The sequence below is a fragment of the Canis lupus genome, chromosome 7, assembly GCF_048164855.1.
Source record: "Canis lupus baileyi chromosome 7, mCanLup2.hap1, whole genome shotgun sequence".
In the NCBI taxonomy this organism is placed as follows: Eukaryota; Metazoa; Chordata; class Mammalia; order Carnivora; family Canidae; genus Canis; species Canis lupus.
The window spans coordinates 40,916,714-40,935,774 of NC_132844.1; the positions used below are offsets into that span (position 1 = coordinate 40,916,714).

At 32.3% G+C, this 19,061-nt stretch overlaps 1 protein-coding gene across 5 annotated transcripts in view; it reads right to left on the bottom strand.

Annotated features, from left to right (window-relative positions):
• ADGRB3 (adhesion G protein-coupled receptor B3) overlaps positions 1 to 19,061 on the bottom strand; it is a 715,781-nt gene that overhangs the window by 414,831 nt on the left and 281,889 nt on the right. For 4 of the 5 annotated variants that reach the window (XM_072832455.1, XM_072832459.1, XM_072832458.1 and 1 more), the window contains 3 exons: positions 17,978 to 18,088; positions 11,592 to 11,753; positions 5,671 to 5,835 (listed from right to left, as the gene is read on the bottom strand). In XM_072832455.1, the coding sequence (XP_072688556.1) occupies positions 5,671 to 5,835; positions 11,592 to 11,753; positions 17,978 to 18,088 (438 nt within the window). The remainder of the gene's footprint in view (positions 1 to 5,670; positions 5,836 to 11,591; positions 11,754 to 17,977; positions 18,089 to 19,061) is intronic. The other variant, XM_072832460.1, reaches the window with a different exon arrangement.

Sequence of the window (19,061 nt, forward strand, 5' to 3'; positions counted from 1 at the left end):
AAGAAACAGCCAATGCCCCTGTCCTTTGTATCCAGAAAGTGAGAAGCAAAATCTCCCATGTGCAAGGTACGCTCCCTATGCTAGGGGGTAAAGAGACCTCCTTATCACCAGGGATAGGAACTTTAGAGCCTAGAAGACTATGTAAATAACTTTTGTTACTTTTTCTAATTCACTACCTTGGCCCAAATTCTGTTTAGAATTCCTTATTAATTGAAGCTCCTAAAATTAAGTTTTCTATGTTCTGCTAATTCCTTACAGATTTATTGTCTGTCTAAAAGTATCAAAACTGCCTGCCTGGGTTATTTCTTTAGGTCTCAATTTCACAATTGGACCACTGTGCACTTGTAATAAAACTTTGAGTTTTTGATTCTTCAACTAGATAGAAGTCTTTGAAGGGTAGAAGGGAAAAATTTAAAGCCCTCTTCTACAAATCTCTTTGAGTCTATGATTAAGGCTGTCCATAAGAAACAGAGCTCAAAATCTATCATAATATCCTGAATTAATTTTACCTATTTTTTCCAAATCCTTTACTGTTCAAGTAATATTATCATGAAAATCAAGATAAACATCCTCCACTTTATGTGGTTTTATACTTTTCAAGAATCAGTCACCTATTTTTAATCATGTGACAATCCTCTGATATAGCAGGGTAATGAATTCTGGCTCCATTTTGCAAATGAGAAAATTGAGGTACAGAGAAGATGAATATGTTGCTTAAGTAAATATTTATAATTAAAGACTGAGACTGAACATTAATCCATGTCTTGTGAATTCCAGACCACTGTGTTTGCCACTGAATCATTTAATTAAATTCATTTCTACTTCTTTCAGCCTATAAATGAAAACTAATTTGTCAATAATTCTTTCATTTCTTTCAGCCTTCAATCTGTTATTCAATTATTACTGATCCCTATATTCTATATTATTTGTACTTTACTACACAAATTATATCAAAATAAGAACTGTCAAAACTGAAACAAAGAGGACCAAATTTGAATCACTGGTTCCTTCCATCTTTCAACTATAGGGGGAAGAAAAGTAACACACTACAAAGAAAATTACTATAAACCTTGAGGCCTTGAACTAAGATTTTGAGATTTTATTTTCCCTAAAGTATTTAATTTTGTAAAAGGCTATATCAATTTTATTTTGGGGATACACATCTATATAATTTTAAGAGGGTCTCCCTAGGAAAATGTAAGCATTCCATTATCTCTAACACTTTTCTTTCTCCATTTAATAATATTAATAAAAATCAAAAACATTAAAACAAAAGCAGGTAACATGATTAAATCACCCTAGAGGAGGAATCACTATTAAAGTGACATCCAGGAACTGGTCTGACACTTACAGCTAGACTCAATGTTGTTAGCTGCTTGCTTGGTGCTCATAGCAAGGCTGTGTTATCTCCTGTTGGATCTAAAACCATCACAGAGAACATTAAGAGCAAACAAGGTCACTCTGAGACCCTGATAAAGTGAGATGAAATGAAACAAGGTCACAGCTTAACCCAGAGTTCCAAACATTATCTTCTCTCAGCTAATATGAGTGACTGCCACTTCTTCACGAATTAAAGCAAGTTTTCCCTCCTCCTGGATAATTCATTAAGATACCTAATAACAGATTTTTCCCCCATCCAGACATTCTTTTTTTTTTTCAGACATTCTTAAATCCAGAACAAAGTCCCACTTCCTAAAACCCTCCTTAAAATCACCCCAAGCAAGCGCAAACTCTTAATAAATCTTTCTAACACTCTCTTAATGAGATGCTCCACCATTGCCTATGTTCATTTTCCCTCAATGCCAAGCATAGTGAGTCCAACTTGCCTAAGTACAAGTGTCATCCAGATGGTATTTGACTATAGGGTACCGACACAATAATAATACTGAAACTTATATACGATTTGCTGTTCAGATTCTTACAGCATCTTACAAGTTCTGTAAAATGGGTATGCTATCGTCCCCATTTTATAGATGAAGAGATTAAGAATCAGAGGATTAACACAGATATTAAAAGATGACACTTAAATTTAAGTAAGTGTTCTCTTGTGAAAGTCCAAGTTCTGCCACATTACGTCAATGTTTTATTAAATACATACCCAGAAAATGTTCTGTAATTCTTGGAGGGGATGATAACTAAAAATTTGGATATGCCCATCAAGAAAATCCATTCAATAGTAATGTATTCGATGCTACCAGTACAAAGTTGCACAGAGAGATAAACAGGCAATGAAAGAAAATTTCCTCATATATACTAATTTATATAACTATGAATTTGATGTTTGATTAGGGATTGAAATGAAAATTCAGAGAAAAGAGAAAATATGGACTGCCAGAAATTATACATTTTGTGAGATAAAAACAGACCACAAAGACCATTGGACATACACATACATACACACACCCTTCCATAATATCACATTTAACTATTAGTATAGATAAGAAAGGGAGGAACATGGGGTAACATTATGTTTATAGTCAAGGAATGAGTCATAGTAAATACTTTTTGTTGTTCGCTTTTATCTCTCACCCACCTCCCTCCATCAACAATGGTATCTGTTCTTGGACATGGTACACATTAATAACTGATAATTCATACTAGAAAATACCATAGAAACCCTTTCCTTTCTTTCCTCTCTCCTTATTTGGATCCCAGGCAGATAGGTTTCCCTCACCTCAAAAGAAGTGGGAGAAAGTTGGACATTGACTAAGGAAAGTACCTGATGAAAACAGGATGTCATCTACCTTAAAGTTGATGTCAGAATTTGTATAAATAAAACATATTTCATTGTTTGATATGGACAATACACATCGGCCCTACATAGCATCCACTTCATTATGGTAATAATATGTATTTCTTAAAAGCATGATGCTGGAATGCCATTCTGACGTGATCCCACACTAAAATATCATTGCCCTTTACCACAAGCCACATGGTCAGGTCTTGCAGAGTTGGTGAGTTGGTACCCAATTTGTTGTTTCAATTGTTCTGTTTCAATTGTTTCCTCTGTTCTCTGGTTCTTTGGCAATTCCCTAGCCAAAGGGAATCAAGTGTATAGGTCTTGGCCTGTTTTATTTATTAATGATATACTGTCTATCACAGTTTTATACCTTAAGATGTCTCCAGGATCTCAGGTTGGATGTCTACAAGAAATGTAGGCTGAAATCACTGAGTTATCAAATTATCCCCTCTCTCCACTGAAGTGGAATCTTTATATGTGTTTATCAGAGCTGCATTTAACTTTTCACGTGCTTATGTCTGAATCCTTTGAAGAGATCACAAATTTCTTGAGATCAGGGACTCTATAGTCTTCTCAGTAGTGCCTTACATCTTGCTGACATATGATGATGCTTTTATATAAAGTGAAGGCACCTGAATTTAGCTATGAGACAGTTAGTTTTAAGAATTCCAAATGTTTACACTGAATAAATCTTATATATTTCAAAAGCATAATGTCAATATGTTTGGTTAAATATAAAATATTTTTTTAAAAAAATCATAGCTATTCGAATTCCCTTTGAAATAGAAAAGAAATTGGGATACAATATGGTAAGAGTTTTACATTTTTTATGATATAAGTAAATTCAAGAATGGAAATAATAGAAACAACACATAATAAATTTATAAAGTACCCAATATAGATCCATGGGAGAATATGAGCTAGGCCAGCTACAAATAATATAAACATAATTTCCCAAATTTAAAGACCTACACAAAAGAAAGACAAAATTCTAATGGTCTTAAAGTGATTCCAGTGACAGTATAATACTTTAAAACAAAACTAGCTTTAAAACACATGTGGTTACCATTTCAGTGATAAAAAATTATGTCAAATTAGAAAAATGAGTTTTCTTATATGAATTCTAATAGTTTAGCATTCCTATTTCTTGACCTCCAAGCACTTTACTCCTTGAAAGTTCATGAAAAGTAGACTATGAGAAAAATGGTTGATAACATTTTAGCTGATCAGTGCCATTTTTATCTTTATACTGATGGGGATTAACCAAGGTAAAAGAAGTAATAAAAACTAATATATTAAAAGAAATTCTATAGTTAGTTATCACTTTTAGTTTCCCCATATTATGTATTTTTTTCACACTCGATGGACAAATAAGAATGAACTATATTTGACTCTCTGTAAGTGTCACAGCTCAGCAGTAAAAAAAAAAAATCTAAAATTTGTATAAGCTTGCTCAAATCTTTGGAAAAAAGACAGGGCATTTATGTGTGTGTGTTTGTGTGTGTGTGTGTGTGTGTGTGCATGTCTATGTACTAGTCTGTATGTTTATAGAGAGATAGAAATAACAGAACATAACTGATTTCATAAATAGATTTTCTGGGAGTGATTTGCAAATAAGGAATCACAATTTTGACTCCCTAATATTCATAATTACATTAATATTGAATTGTACAAGTTATATTCATAATTTATAGAACTCATTAAGTTCTAGGAGTAAATATAACTACTACATATTTAAATGGATATTCCTGATACAGGAACCTAGTTGTCTTTCTCTAAAGTAAAAGGGAACAAGCTTGTGAGATGACTGTTGCTTATGTACATTTTGGGGGACTTTCACAGTCTCAAGATGTTTTAGATAGTTAAAATTTCCAGAGGAACTGTATCACTGCCTCATTACAGGATATCCTCAATACAAGATATTACCTTGGGGAATTGAGAGTACAAATGGGATGGAAGGTGAGCTGGATAATATGTTTGGAGCACATTCCCAGGATCTCAGCTATGTTGCTTGCATGCAGAATGGCCAATGAAAAAGTCTCCCAGGAGTAGATAAATGGTTATTTATATTGGTCTTTGCCATTATAGCTTTTGCCATTTGCCACTCATGTCTCTCTTCTTCTAAAATATGTATTGGCTAGTTCCTGGGAGATTCTATCATTTCTATGTCTGTATTTTCTCTCATAAGTTGTAAGCCCCTTGAGTGCAATCTTTTGCAATCAATCTTTTTCATTTTTTAGGTATTTGTTTTTTGTTTGAATGTTTCAACAAACTAAATAACAGCATTATAAGGACTTCTCTCTGAAAAATGGGTGAAATTATTAAGTACAGGTAAAAAAGCATTGAAACATTTTAAAGGAACTAAAATTTAGGATTACAAATATACTCTATGAACAGACTATACAGTCTTCATAATCACATGGAGTCATTTGTAAACTAACCATGTTATGCATCTAGCAGTAAATCTATAAAGTCTGCTTTCCTAACAAATACTATCATTTTCACACATGGTCAGTGATGAATCCCTACTCCTTAACTGAATGAATACAAAACAATGACATGGGAAAAACTGCCTTTAAAACCGTCTCTCCAGTTATAGTATCACGGCAACAGTCAGTCTTAAGCCTTTAGGACTCCTTGTAATTTTTCCAGGAGGGAAAAGCTGAGTATAAATAAAATCTGAGTGGATAGAATTAATATACATATTTATAGAAATTGAAGAAAGGTGAGCTTTGGTACTCAGTCAAGGAAATATTAAAAGCCATTGCATATGACAGAATCAAGGAAAGAACTCAGTTTCAGGCAAGAAACAGTAACCAAAGGACACATTTTCCAATGTGATGGAATAAAAGTTGTAATATTTTCTATGTACACTAGGGGCTACATACAAAGTACACAAATACAAAGCGCCAAATACAGAATATGCTCACCTGGGCACAGAGCAATATTACAAGGCTTATGATGTGTTTCAGGTCCTTCACACGGCCTTCCTCCATACTGAGGAGGTGTGCACGACCTTGTTCTTGTTCTTTGGCCTCGACCACATGTAAATGAACATAAACTCCATGGTGACCACTCCTCCCATACTCCATGTACTGTAATAAAGCAAAGAAGCTTCAACAACAAAAGCAGAGAGATAAAGTCCAAGATTTTTTTTCTTAATTATGAAAGAAAAAAAATCATCAAGTAGATAAGTATGAAGATATTCTAAAAGCTCAGTTAACATTCTTAATGCCAAAACCCCGCAAAAGTTAATTTGAAAATTCATTAAAATAATGCAAGATGGCATGTACTTTGTTTCTGTACTTGAACAGTTATTTATGTCTTAAATTTAAATATTTTCTTTTTTAATGTAAATGCACCTCTCTCTTTCATAGTAGAGTGGTCATGAATTATTTTTAAAAAAGAGTAATATAAACTTATAAGGTAGTATAGAAAACTAAATTTCTTATAACAGATATGATCTTCCAGAGTTATATTTGCATATAAGTATAAAAGGGCCAACTTAATTCTTCCAACAACTACAAAATTTCAGGATTCATGACTGATGGTGTCAAAAATGAAAAAAAAATCTGACAGTTAATGATACATATTTTAAATAGCTTATTAGCTTCATATTTTAGAAAATAAATGTATTTTTTCCATTTAAAAAAAACGTGAGTATTTAAAGTCACTGTCTTTGAATAAGAGGGAAATTTCAAAAACTGTATCTGCTCGCATAAGATTCTCGTCTTTGCCCTCTTTTAAATTGACTGGCAAATATGAAGATTTCTTCCTTTTTGCAATAATTTGATATGCTGGAAATCCTGCTAATAAACAAAAATTTCTAGAGAAAGCAAATGATCTAATTAGGATTATTCCTAACATAAGTATACATACATCAATACTTCAATTATGCCATTACAATGAATTCAAATTAGTAAGAAATATTAACATAATTTGTGTTCCTCCATAATAGCCACTGTGAATACATATTGACATCTTTTGCAAGAAGTCCATTAGAGTTCTAAGTTTAGACCCTTCTTTGTCATGATCAAATCACCAATTTCATCCCAATTTTTAATATTTAGAATAGTAAGGAATAGCACTCTGTGGGTAATACAAATAAAAAGAAGCTGGGGAAAATGTGCTCTTTGGTTCAAAAGCTCCTGTCTTGATGTTGAGCCTCTGGTCTTAGTATGCTCTTAGGAGTTCATAAACATAAGTTTGATATGACACCAACTAGAATTAGGAGGGGAAGTAGAAATTTATAATGAGTGATGAAAAAAAAATCACCTTCTCTCAACATCGGTGGGGGTAAGCAGAATCAATATAAAGTGTCAGAGGAGTTATGCGAGTAAATATAGTATATCTAGAATATTTCACATATATATACTAACCAAGTTATTACTTTAAAAACACATATATAATACGTGTTTTAAAGTTATTACTTTAAAAACACATACATAATACCTTAATTCTTCTATTTATGCTATTGAGTTGCCCCAACTGGTTATGAAAATATATTGCAATGTTGAAAAAGCCAAATTTGTGTAATAGTGAAAAATTCTTCAAGTTTCTGAGAAATTTGCTGGAAAATATATTTTTTAAATATTACATAGAAAAAAGTAAGATAGTAAAAGAAATTAATATATTTACATTTTTCTCATTTAAGTTTGGAAAACCAAAGCACTTTGTATCCATTGTCATAAGAATAAATAATGAATCTGTATTTAACTCTAAGGCAAAAAATGCACATATACATATATTTATATATAGGTTATATATGATCAACGATAGCAAAATATTTTAAAAATATTATATGTGAATGTATTTTGTCATATAAAACATATATCTTTAATTAATTGTTTGTTACTTTTAATTACCAAGATTTCTCAATTTATAAACAATCCTTTCTACCCCTATTATCTATATAATAGAAGTGTTTTAAATGTTAACAGACCATATCGTATTCATATTGCTGATCCTGTTAATTTTCTCCTCAATCAAATCACACTGCCCTGTATTCCTTGAACAAAGCCTGAAAAAAAAAGTGCTAAATTGGAAGATTTTTCTCTATTAACCTCAAAGAAATGTTGATTAATCTTGATGGTTTAGTTAAATCATGAAGCTGGAATCCTTTGAAAAGTATGTTACTTCCTACTGTTTAACAATCTTTATTGTCCCATGGTGAAACTTCATGGCTCCTCCACAACATTTTTAAAAAATCAAAAAATACTTTTTTTATTTGAAAAGGAAAAAAAATCATTAATATATTTTTTATTTTAGATACTATTGAATTAGTCAGAAATTATAACACATATCATAATTTTATAGATGCTATTCATAATATTTATGTTAAGGAATAAAGATATTTTTATATTAGAGGCAAATTATTATATAAATTCTTTTACCTTTCAGTAAAGTATGAAAATCTGTAAATAATCTATTCATTTGGATAATATGCTTAATAAAATCAAGAAACTTAGATTAATCCATATTTATAGTTTTCTTCTTTACTTAGACACTAGCTATATTATCACATCCCTACTCTGTGCTATCTAGAGGTGAAATGAGGAATATACAATATATAAATTATATTACTACCAGATTTCGAAATAAGCATACAAATTAACTTATAATTTACATTGATACATATAAAATAATTCCTTTAAGTGAAAAGTTTTTTCCTTCAGAAATATATAGATGTGGATACTGTGACATTTACCAAAAAAAAAAAAAAAAAAAACAAAAAAAAACAAAACATTGAAACCATTCCTCAGCCCAAATAAACTTCTAAAGGATTAGAAGACATATTGGGTAGACCAGTGGTTCTCAACCAGGGGTAATTTTGCCCCGCAGGGGACATTTAGCAACGTCCAGAGAAATTTTTGTGCTGAGTAATAAGAATTTTTGAAGAGCCTATAATGTCAAAGTAACAATGTGCAAAAGGCTGGGTGCCTTAGGATCCTATTAGAAGTAACACATTATACTGCAATTTAATTAAGAAAACTCTTCTTTGAAATTAGAATAATATGGGTGAAAGGGAACTAATTTATAACACTATGGATTAGGCTTTAGCAATGCAAATAAATACAAGCTCAAATTCTATTATTACACATATTTTATGGAAAGTGGCTTTGACATTCATTTTGTCCTTGTGTCATTTTCATTAATTAAATGCCAAACACTTGAATATCCACAGTGTAACAACTAGGTTATTGATTCCTGAACTAATTTTCTTTTGGGAATTTAAAGTATTATTTTAGAAAGATACTTCCATCGTTTAGGTACTATTTAAGTTTTTAAATTCACTTTCGGTTTTTGTTTTCATGATATATTATATCAAAAAAAGTGCATATTTACCAGCATAGCAAGTAACTGAACAAAATATTGAACACAACATATTTCATAACAAATATAATAACCATCTAAAAGATATCCCAATTTCCTATAGTGAAATACTTATTCTATATTTTTAAAATAACAAAGTTGCTAAATTAGTGCTCAGTTTTAGAAAATTAAAGAAATCAATGAAACTTTCCATTCTCTTAAATTCAACATCTGAACTATCACAATGATTAAAAGATACATTCTTCTTATTGTCAGTACTATTTAACCAGATTTAGAAAGAAAAGTCTATAGTATATGAAGGTGAAGAGTAACTAATGATTAGTATGTATTTCTTCAGTAAATGGTAGGAGGTTAAGAAATTGGGAAAAAATGTACAATCAGAATATAATTCAGTTTTCTAAACGTCAGACACAGAGTGAAAGGGAAAGCACTCTGGTCCCACTACAGATGCTCTCTTTGCCCAGTGAAGGGATTAATCAGCAGTCTCTGGCAGAAAGATGGAGGTTTCCATATGTCAACCATATGAATGTGCATGACAAGTGGTTGGAAAGTAAGCACTGTATGGAGAATTGTGAACACTTTAACACCCTCTCAGATTTCCACTTGGGGACCCATTTGCCATTAGACTCTACCCCCTTGTATGTTGAAGGGAATTTGACTTTTCAGAAGGATGCTGACAAGATAAATGTATATATCAAGCACAGCTTAATTCTCTATTGACACTTTTGTCATTGCCCAGGATAGGAAGCTTGATCCTGCAACCTTTAACATAAGCCCTGTAAATAGGAGCCAGCAACGTACTCTACCCACACCCAGCTGAAAATCCATAAGCATTTACTCATGGGGTCCTTTAAGGTATAAAATTTAGAAATTTGATAATTCTGGAAACCCCCAGGTCATTTTCCTTCTCTTGCCAAACAGACCTAGAATTTGTTTGTTCTCTGACCTTTGGTTTTGTGTCTTTTCATTGTTCTCCCCTTCCATGACCTCCATAAGCACTTTTTCCCTCTGATTTTTTTTTTCACTTGATGTTCCTTCTCATCTAGTTTAATTCCCACTGACTCTCATTGATTTTTCTTGCTTTCAGTGGAAATTATTGCTGCTTCCTGCTTATTCTGTCTTGCCTTCCTCATAGTTTCCTGCCCTGTTTAGCTTTTACTTCTTCCTTCATCTGTGGCTTTGAATCTCTTCATTCCATTATAAAGGGATTTCCCATCTCATGCATCAGCTCTCCTCCACATTCTGCCCACCACTTCCTTTCTCTTTTGTTTCTTCCAGATTGTCTTTTCTTTTATTGTGACAAAAAAAATACATAACAGAAAATTTATCATCTAGACTATTTTTAAGTGTACAATTCAGCAGTGTTAAATATATTCCCATTGTTGTAAAACAGTCTCCAGAACTTACTCATTTTGCAAATCAAAACCTTGTACCCATTAAAAAACAACTCCTCCAGACTGTCTTGTAATGGGTTGCCCTTGCTCATTCTGCTAGGAAATTGGGATTATCCCTGTCTTTCCCCCATGCCACCCACTCTCTACTTTTGCTTTTAGCAACTGCAAAATCAGCCATTTCTGGAAATGGAACTCATCAGAAACTTTTACACACAATTTAACAGATGAAAAGCTGCTGCAGTGCTGGTCCCTCTCTTTATGCCCACACCTTTTGGAGGCTACTGGAAAGGCTGTGAATGCAAATTCTGTGTCAGCTGCAATGGTCAATAAATTTGCATCACCCATTCACCAAATAGTTGAATAAAAATACAAACCTGGGGATTCATAATATCATGTGCTTTGGAATTATTGAAGGAAATCCCAAATTCCTTTTAGTACTTATTTTTACATGAAAGTCAGTAATTTAAGAAGGAGGAATGCTTGTCATATGCACGTAGGCCTCAAATGAGAACAAAATGTTGATGTAACACGGAAAATCTCACCCTATGTGGACAAGTTACTGTGATGTGCTCCATTTAACATTGAGGATCCCCTCCCCCCCCTTTATGGCTAAAGGTTTACAATGCAGTGGATGGCTCAGATGAGGACAGTCACTAGAATGGAATAAATTAACAGAATGTCCTTTGGGTCAAGGGAATTACTTTCTCTGATAGAGCCAATAAGTGATGTTTTCCTAAACAGCTGACTGCTTTAAAGATTGTATCAACCACTGCCTAAAACAATGACATTTCCAGTATGCCTGCAATGCCTCAAACATTCAACTGGACGCTTTTACCACCTGGAATAAGGAAAGTTATTATAATCTCAAGTATTATTAGAAACAGATACAGAAATTTTAAGCATATAGTTACAGTGGAGAGGGAGTCACTTATGTAGTTTCCTGACTGCTCTGAAAGCAGAAGTAATTACATATATAACAAAATTTTGCAGTTGAATAAGAATTAAACTTATCCACTCTAATTAAAAAGTCTATACCCAGTTCATATGAAAATAACAAATCTTTCCAAATGCGTAGCATGACACAATTCAATAACATCCACAGTTGTAGTTGCTGCTAACACTACCTGGACAGAGGGCAGTGTTATTGCAAACCCTTGATTCTCTTAATGGGCCGCTGCAGTGTGTCCCGTAAGGTGATACACAAGTTCTGGTTCGCACCTGCGACCCTTGACCACAAGTAACTGAGCATGTGCTCCACTGGGACCACTCTTCCACACCAGATTCACCTGTGTGCAAGACAACAAATAAACATGAAATACTGTTTTGAATATTTATCTACTAAGCATCATACCAAGCTGACATTATGACATGCAAGAATAATTTAAATGTAAAAATGTGACACTACATCAAAAGGTACAAGGAAACATTTCAGAGAAAATACATGTAAAGAGAGATACATATTACACTGATGCAAGGTCCAAGTTTGTTATAACCTTGTTAGCAAAACTACTCTTCACAAAGACACTGTGCTACCGATACTATGAAGGGACCAGTTAGCATTTTTCAAAAACAATGATTGCTGAAGGGATTCTTTTAGAGCCAATCTAAGGCTTTGTCCTTTGGATGGGAGAGGAAGTAAAATGTATTGCTAAACTTACTCTGGCTTTCGTGAGCAGGGGTATATTGATGTATATATTTTCCCCTAATCCTTTTTGGGTAGCCTCCTTTCTAATGCTGGATGAGGTGGAGCCCTGGGAATTTGGGCATATCTAATTTTTATTGTGTTAAATACTGACTCTTATTTATAGTTTATTCCTAGAGCAATTCTTACTTTTCTATCCTATGACAGCTATTTATTTTGTGATAATTTGTTTAAAAACCTTCTGCTCACAATTTTCCTCATGATCTAGTGTAGAGGAGTGAGTTTTATTAAAATAAAGGAAGATTTCTCCTATGATTTCTATTAATTTATTCAAAATAGGGCCCTAAAAAGCCAATGGATGTCTGTATTCATTAATTTTCTTAGAGTAAGCATCCCACTAAAATTATGTCTAGTTTCTATTATTATGTAAGTCATGTCCCAAAAAGACTTAAAGTCAAGAATTTCTAAGACCATCACAATGGGCTTCTGATTCTATTCTGATATCATGTTCAGGATAGATTTTTAACACTGATTTGAAAACTTGCAGTTGCTTTCCCCAAATACAAAATTGGGGCATTTACCTGCCAGCAGGAAGAATTTAAATTATTTAGTTGTGAGAAAGGTTTGCAGGTGAAGTAATTCTGAATATTTTGTATCACCGATTATATAAACCAAGGAACAATGTATAGTTTACAAGTTCTGTTTAGAATTTGCCTTTGGAAAAGAATTTTTAAAAAAGAATATGATAATCTATTTGTCCATCTTGTTTTTTTGTTTTTTTGTTTTGTTTTTTTTTTTTTTTAGAAAGGTTAGTAAATGACTTGGAAATTACTTGCAGTGCTACTCAATGCAGCTGGTCCTTAGACTGGTACTCCAGGACAGAAGAAGGATGAACCAGAATGTAACTCAACTTGCTGAATTGAAATTCTGCACTGAGAATTTCTTTTTTCCAAACAAACAAACAAAAAAGTCAGCTGAAATAAAACATGTGCTTGATAAAGTAGTTGAATTTACATTCTGGTATAAGCTTCTTATCTCCTCAGGGGCCCATTAAAAACTGGTTTGCAGATAAGCATAGGTCCACCAACCACAATTTGGGTAGCACCATTGTAAAGATTTGTGCTTAAATTGGTCTGCATTATGTACCCAGAGGCATAGATTAAAGGCATTTATGACTAGCTATATATCATAAGGGCACAGACAGTGGTAACTGGGATGATGCATTTCATTAAATAGGACTTTTTTTCAGCGTTGGATCAGTGTTTGTCCTGAAAGTACTCTATAGATTACCCTTGATTATTTAAGTCTTTTTTTTCCCTTCACCAATTTATATTTAACTACTTCATAAAAATGTTATTGGATGATCATCTGAATAATATTTAAAAGCAAGCCTCATAATTTTTTCTATTATGGTAAAGAATACTCTAAACATTAAAAATGATTATTCTAGAACCCAATAATATGTTAATGGTTAAAACATATCCACACATATATGTATGTATGAATATATATATTTAGGGATGAAAAATTTAAGTGTAAAATTCAGAAAAATATAATGCAAAGCTTTTTTTCGGTATTTCAACCTGTGTTGTGATGAGAGTAAGTGACGTAGAAATATTATGGCTGTATCTTATTAATTAACAGCAAGAAAACCTTGAACAATATGAATTCCAAAAGTAAAATGATAAAGATTATGAATAATATTAGTTACATTTTTCCACAAAAGCAGCCCTCTTACCCTTGCATTGTTATGCCGGCAGTAAAAATGTTTTAATCAAACTGAGCAATGCATCAGGATCAATATCTATTTTTAAATATATTTTTGTACAAATATTTAAAAATCTGGGTTGCTCCTGAATGTATGCCATAATGATGTTGAACAGACTAAGCAGTGATGCGTAGATCATAAGAGATTGGTAATTAGTGCTCAGAATTTGCCTTCTTCACTCACTCAAATTTATGGTTCATTTTGTTGATCAGAAACAAAATAAATAAATGAGTAAAATATATATTGGCTTTCAAATTACGAATCAAATTTTGTCACTCAAATACCAGCCTACCTACCAAAATGACCTCATTATATATCCAATGGTATAGTTTCCAGTGACATTTCCACTAAAGAGTTATGATTTCCATGCTGCCACTTCATTCTGAAAAGACTATTCTAGTCAACCACTTTGGATGACTGTGAGAAACAGCTCATATACTTTATGAGAAAGATATATATATATATGTGTATATATATATATATATACATACCTATATTTTTAAAACTTGCTGACATTAAAATAGTGAAGTTTGATACAAAATATACTATTTTTAATATGTGTGTCTTTGAAGATAGCACAAACTTCTCTGGTTCCTTAACTTGTAACAGAAAAGCACATTAAACAGCATGGAGATGGCTTCAGTATCTAAGGCGCTATTAGGGCTCTTTATCCTGACACAAACCATGAAAGGGGACTGAAAAGAACACTGCAATCAAAGTCAGAAGACCTGTGTTTGACAGGAAACTCCTGAAAATTAGTTCTGTGACCTTGAGAAAGTCACTTTATTTCTCTGAAGCTTTCAATAAAATGGGTAATACATCTACCTGAAACTGTATGTGTGAGGAACAAAGCAGATCATAGATAAAAGTGGATTTTAAATTATAGACAAAATATTATTATCAAATGCTAGTATGTTTTGCTAGTATGTTAAAATCATTAAATTAGAAACATACTTTTATTTTTGTATTTCCGTTTTAGATAACATTCTCTACATTACTAATAGAGACACTTTTCTCTGCTGGAATACAGGGCCACTTTTAAAACATGCTTGTAAGAGCTTTTGATGAGTACGATGTTAAAAAGCACCAGTAAGTGCAATTAAATTGTCTTAAGCCATCTTCTGGCATTTAATTTAGATGCCTATATTGAATATCTGTATCTCATTACTTCGTTTTATTTCTCCTTACCATAAATATAAATTGTGCTTTTGGAGCACTGATCACTTATATTTAAACTAGTCTATCTCAATTACTGGACTGACCAAAATGATCAAGTTATTTTGATAAAGTAATATTACTTTACCAAATGTTACTCTTTTAAAAACAATTTCCACTCATGTTATTGCTCTATCGAAGCTTACTTTTCAGATACAGGGTTTACTGATCATATTGGTTGAAGAAGCCAGGTTATCATTTTGAGAAGTAATTCTTAATTATAAAGGCTTATAGCTTTTACTTTGTTTTCCCCCATGACTAATATAAAATACATAATAATAATGTCTTTTATCATTCAGTTTTACCTCTATTGTATTTTTCTTCATTCTCAAACTATGTTAACAAATGTTTATCACTGTTTATATGTAACACAAATTTCCTGGTTTGAAAGACCAATAGAAAAGTTTTATAAGTAAACCCTAATTTTTGTAAGATTTGGTTGTGTGACACTTAGATGTATTCAATCAGACTAACTACCTTCACACCTACAGAGAGTATAATCTCAGAAAATATTGAAGGGAAAAACAGCCTCTCTCTTTCTAACTTTATAATTGCTACATATCAAATGACATTTTAAAAACTATTTAAAATAATGCAGTTTTCCAGTCTTTTATCAGTATTGTAGTGATTTAAATTAAAAATAAGTATTATACATTTACCTATACTGTTTGTGCTTTAAAATAAAATAATAAATATTTATTGTGCATCAATTCAAGCAGCCAATCAATGTTTTCAGAATTTAAGTTTTCATTGCCTTCTCTGAATTATTGTTAACAATATACGGAAATGGTTTTAATGCTCCTCATGGATCTATTTAATAAGTGTTTAATCTACTCTACCAAATCATGTATCATATTTTATTTTATTTTTTTTTTAGAGATTTTATTTATTTATTCATAGAGACACAGAGAGAGAGAGAGAGGGGCAGAGGAACAGGCAAAGGGAGAAGCAGGCTCCATGGAGGGAGCCTGACGTGGGACTCTATTCAGGGTCCCCAGGATCAAACCCCAGGCTGCAGGCAGCGCTAAACCGCTGTGCCACCGGGGCTGCCCTCATGTATCATATTTTAGATACAAAACAATGCTTGAAAAAGAACCAGTAAATGAAAACAGAAATTAGTAATTTCTCACTAAGAAAACATAATGTTCCTTGTGATTTGACTTTGTAAAAAAGGTTTTGGCTTAAAACTGAATTCTCTTAGTTTATGTCATAGGCAAATATAAAAAGTGAATTTATATAAAGTCTCTTGGCCAATTTTTATAATATTTATGCATCAACTAACTTTACTACAATATTGGGAACTTAAAACTATAGCTCACCATTTCACTCCCAGAGACCCCACTTTTAAGAAGTTTCAGTAACCCAATGACTGACATCTCTTTTACAAAAAGGAAGAACATCTCTGATCTTGCAGAAAGGCCCCTGTGAGATGACACCCAAAGGAGGCTGAGTCATCAGCCCATGCCCTATGCCTCTCTTTAGAGTCAAATATTTCCCAATTTCTGGTCAGTGGTTGGGACCTTTTGCTCTGTGCAAGGAGAAAAATACATTTAACAATTTGAAAATTTACTTGACCCTGGCAATGCACTTTTGGACCTGTTCAAGCAAATAGTAAAAATATATCACCTTTATTAAATAAGAAGTTGCACAAAAAGCAACCCAGATAAGCAAGTTTTCTTCAGTTTTAGGGTCTGGTTGCAACATATACATTTAAAAAGCTAAAAATATGTCCTTAATGTAAAATTTATTGTAAGCATCCTTCCTTTTGCAAGCATTCTTTGACCTATTTACAGCTAATGTGTTAAACTCTACTACTCACCCATTACCAAGAGCACAATCCATTAAGAATATTTGCATTTTTAAATTGTAGATTCAAATCTAAGGTTCAGAATAAATATCCTAAGAAAATATAAACTAAAAGAAATATTCATTCAAGAGAATTTCACCAAAATCAGTCAATGTCATGTCAAAAGCTGATCAAGTACTTGACACTTCATTATTAATGGTAAAACAGATAATCCAGACTGGAATATATCAAACTTTATAAAGACATACATAAAACTGTTAGTTTGCAATTTTCTGAAAATGTTCATAACACAGTTTAAATACATTTTCATCTAAAATGTACTCCATGCAATGTAAACAGATGGAATTATAGCCCATTTATTATGATGAACCAACATATGAATGCAATTAATTGTACTATATGTATATAAACAAATAAATTTTTTGAGGGAGGTATTTGAAAGTAATCTAATTAGTTTAGGATTAAAAATTTTGCAAACCAGAAAGTGATTTTTGTTGATATTTAATTGTTTGGAATGCATTATAGCTTACTAATAAACACTGACCATTTTTTTTTATTATTTAGCTTATTGAGCAGAACTCTCTTTTCAAATAAAAAAAATAAATTCTGAAAAATGTTTCTAATTTCCATACATTTTAACATTTAATATTTATATGATGTATGACATTTGAAAAAAATGTTCGACATCTTATTGCTAAGTTAATTTTCATCATTTAAAGACCTATTTAAAATTCTAATTCTAAAATGTCCTATAATAGCCAATTATTGATGGAATAACTCTGTTAACTTTAAAAGTTTAATGATACAGTTCAAGCAGTTAATTGATATGAGTAAATAATAATAGGTAAATCCTTAATGTCCCATACTGAAAGCAAAATAAATCTTACACATTTTTTTGTGCACTTTTCAACTCAAAGCTACTTCATTTATGGACTTTAACTGGTGACAGAAAAAAAAAAATGGCTCAAAAAAATATCAGCTCCAAAAACTGACAAATGTGCAGCAAAAGATTATGAAAACATGCAGTGGTTTCATTAAATTAACAACAATAAATAGAAAAATGTAACTAACGTATTACCAGTTTGTGCCATAAATTTAGCAGCATCAGCTTGCTCCTGAGGGACCCTTTTTTCATGAACAGATCGAGGTCGCTGACTTTTAATTGTATGATCTCCCATCATTCCAAATTCTAAAGACAGAATAAAGGTATATGAAAGCTTGTGTGTAGACATTTCTCACAAATTACATTACTGTCTCATGCAATATGTTCCTGCGTATACCTAGAAGTTACTGATTAAATTTACAATTCTAAATTTGCAAGGCTGAATCTACTTGGAATATTTCTAAACTACTTGGAATATTTCTAAACATATAGTCAAAAAAATCTATAAACAAGAGCAAGGTTTCAAGAAACAGTAACAGTCGGTAGAATGACACATCAGGTTTTAAGTTAGCTTAATGAACAAATAGTGTACGCTTTTCTGATAATGTTTCCAAGCAATACATCAGAAAAAATACAACCACAGTGTTAACTGTTGTTTTTCAGAGAGAAAATCCTGACTGTATGACAGCCATTGTTCTGCTGAGTAGTAAGTACCCCCCAAGTTTTTCAGCACTTTTCCTGTGGAATCAATATTCCTGTAACCTGGCTTTCCTAAGGTAAACATTCACTTAATGGAGTATTTGTCCAAAGATGGGGTTGCCTTTAGCGTCCTTTGAAAGCTAATTAAATACATGGTGGTTGAAGTAATTCTTATTCTCTCCTGCTCTGCCCCCAAATAGTTGCTCATCCCTTTTCTAACCATATGTAAGGCAGTGTTTTCTCTTTTAAAAGTTACGTTTATAAAAGAGATGCTCCATGTTTCTGTTATTTTATTTAATCTTTTAATGTTGTACCTCCTAGGAAAGGCAAAAAAAAATCTGGGCCCAACTCGGTGATAATGGGGAAGAGAAAAAAATAAGTTGAATAAAAGACAGACTTCATGTAATATATTTTTGAAAAATTCATATGTTTGGAATTCTGCAAGAGTTCCATGCTTCTGGCACTGTTACTTTCAAATAATTTTAATAAAACAAAAGCCAAATTTATGGAAGAGTTGTTGATTCTGGCTCAGCAGAGGGTGGGTAGGAGAAGGGGATTCCTAAAGGGCTGGCTCTCATGG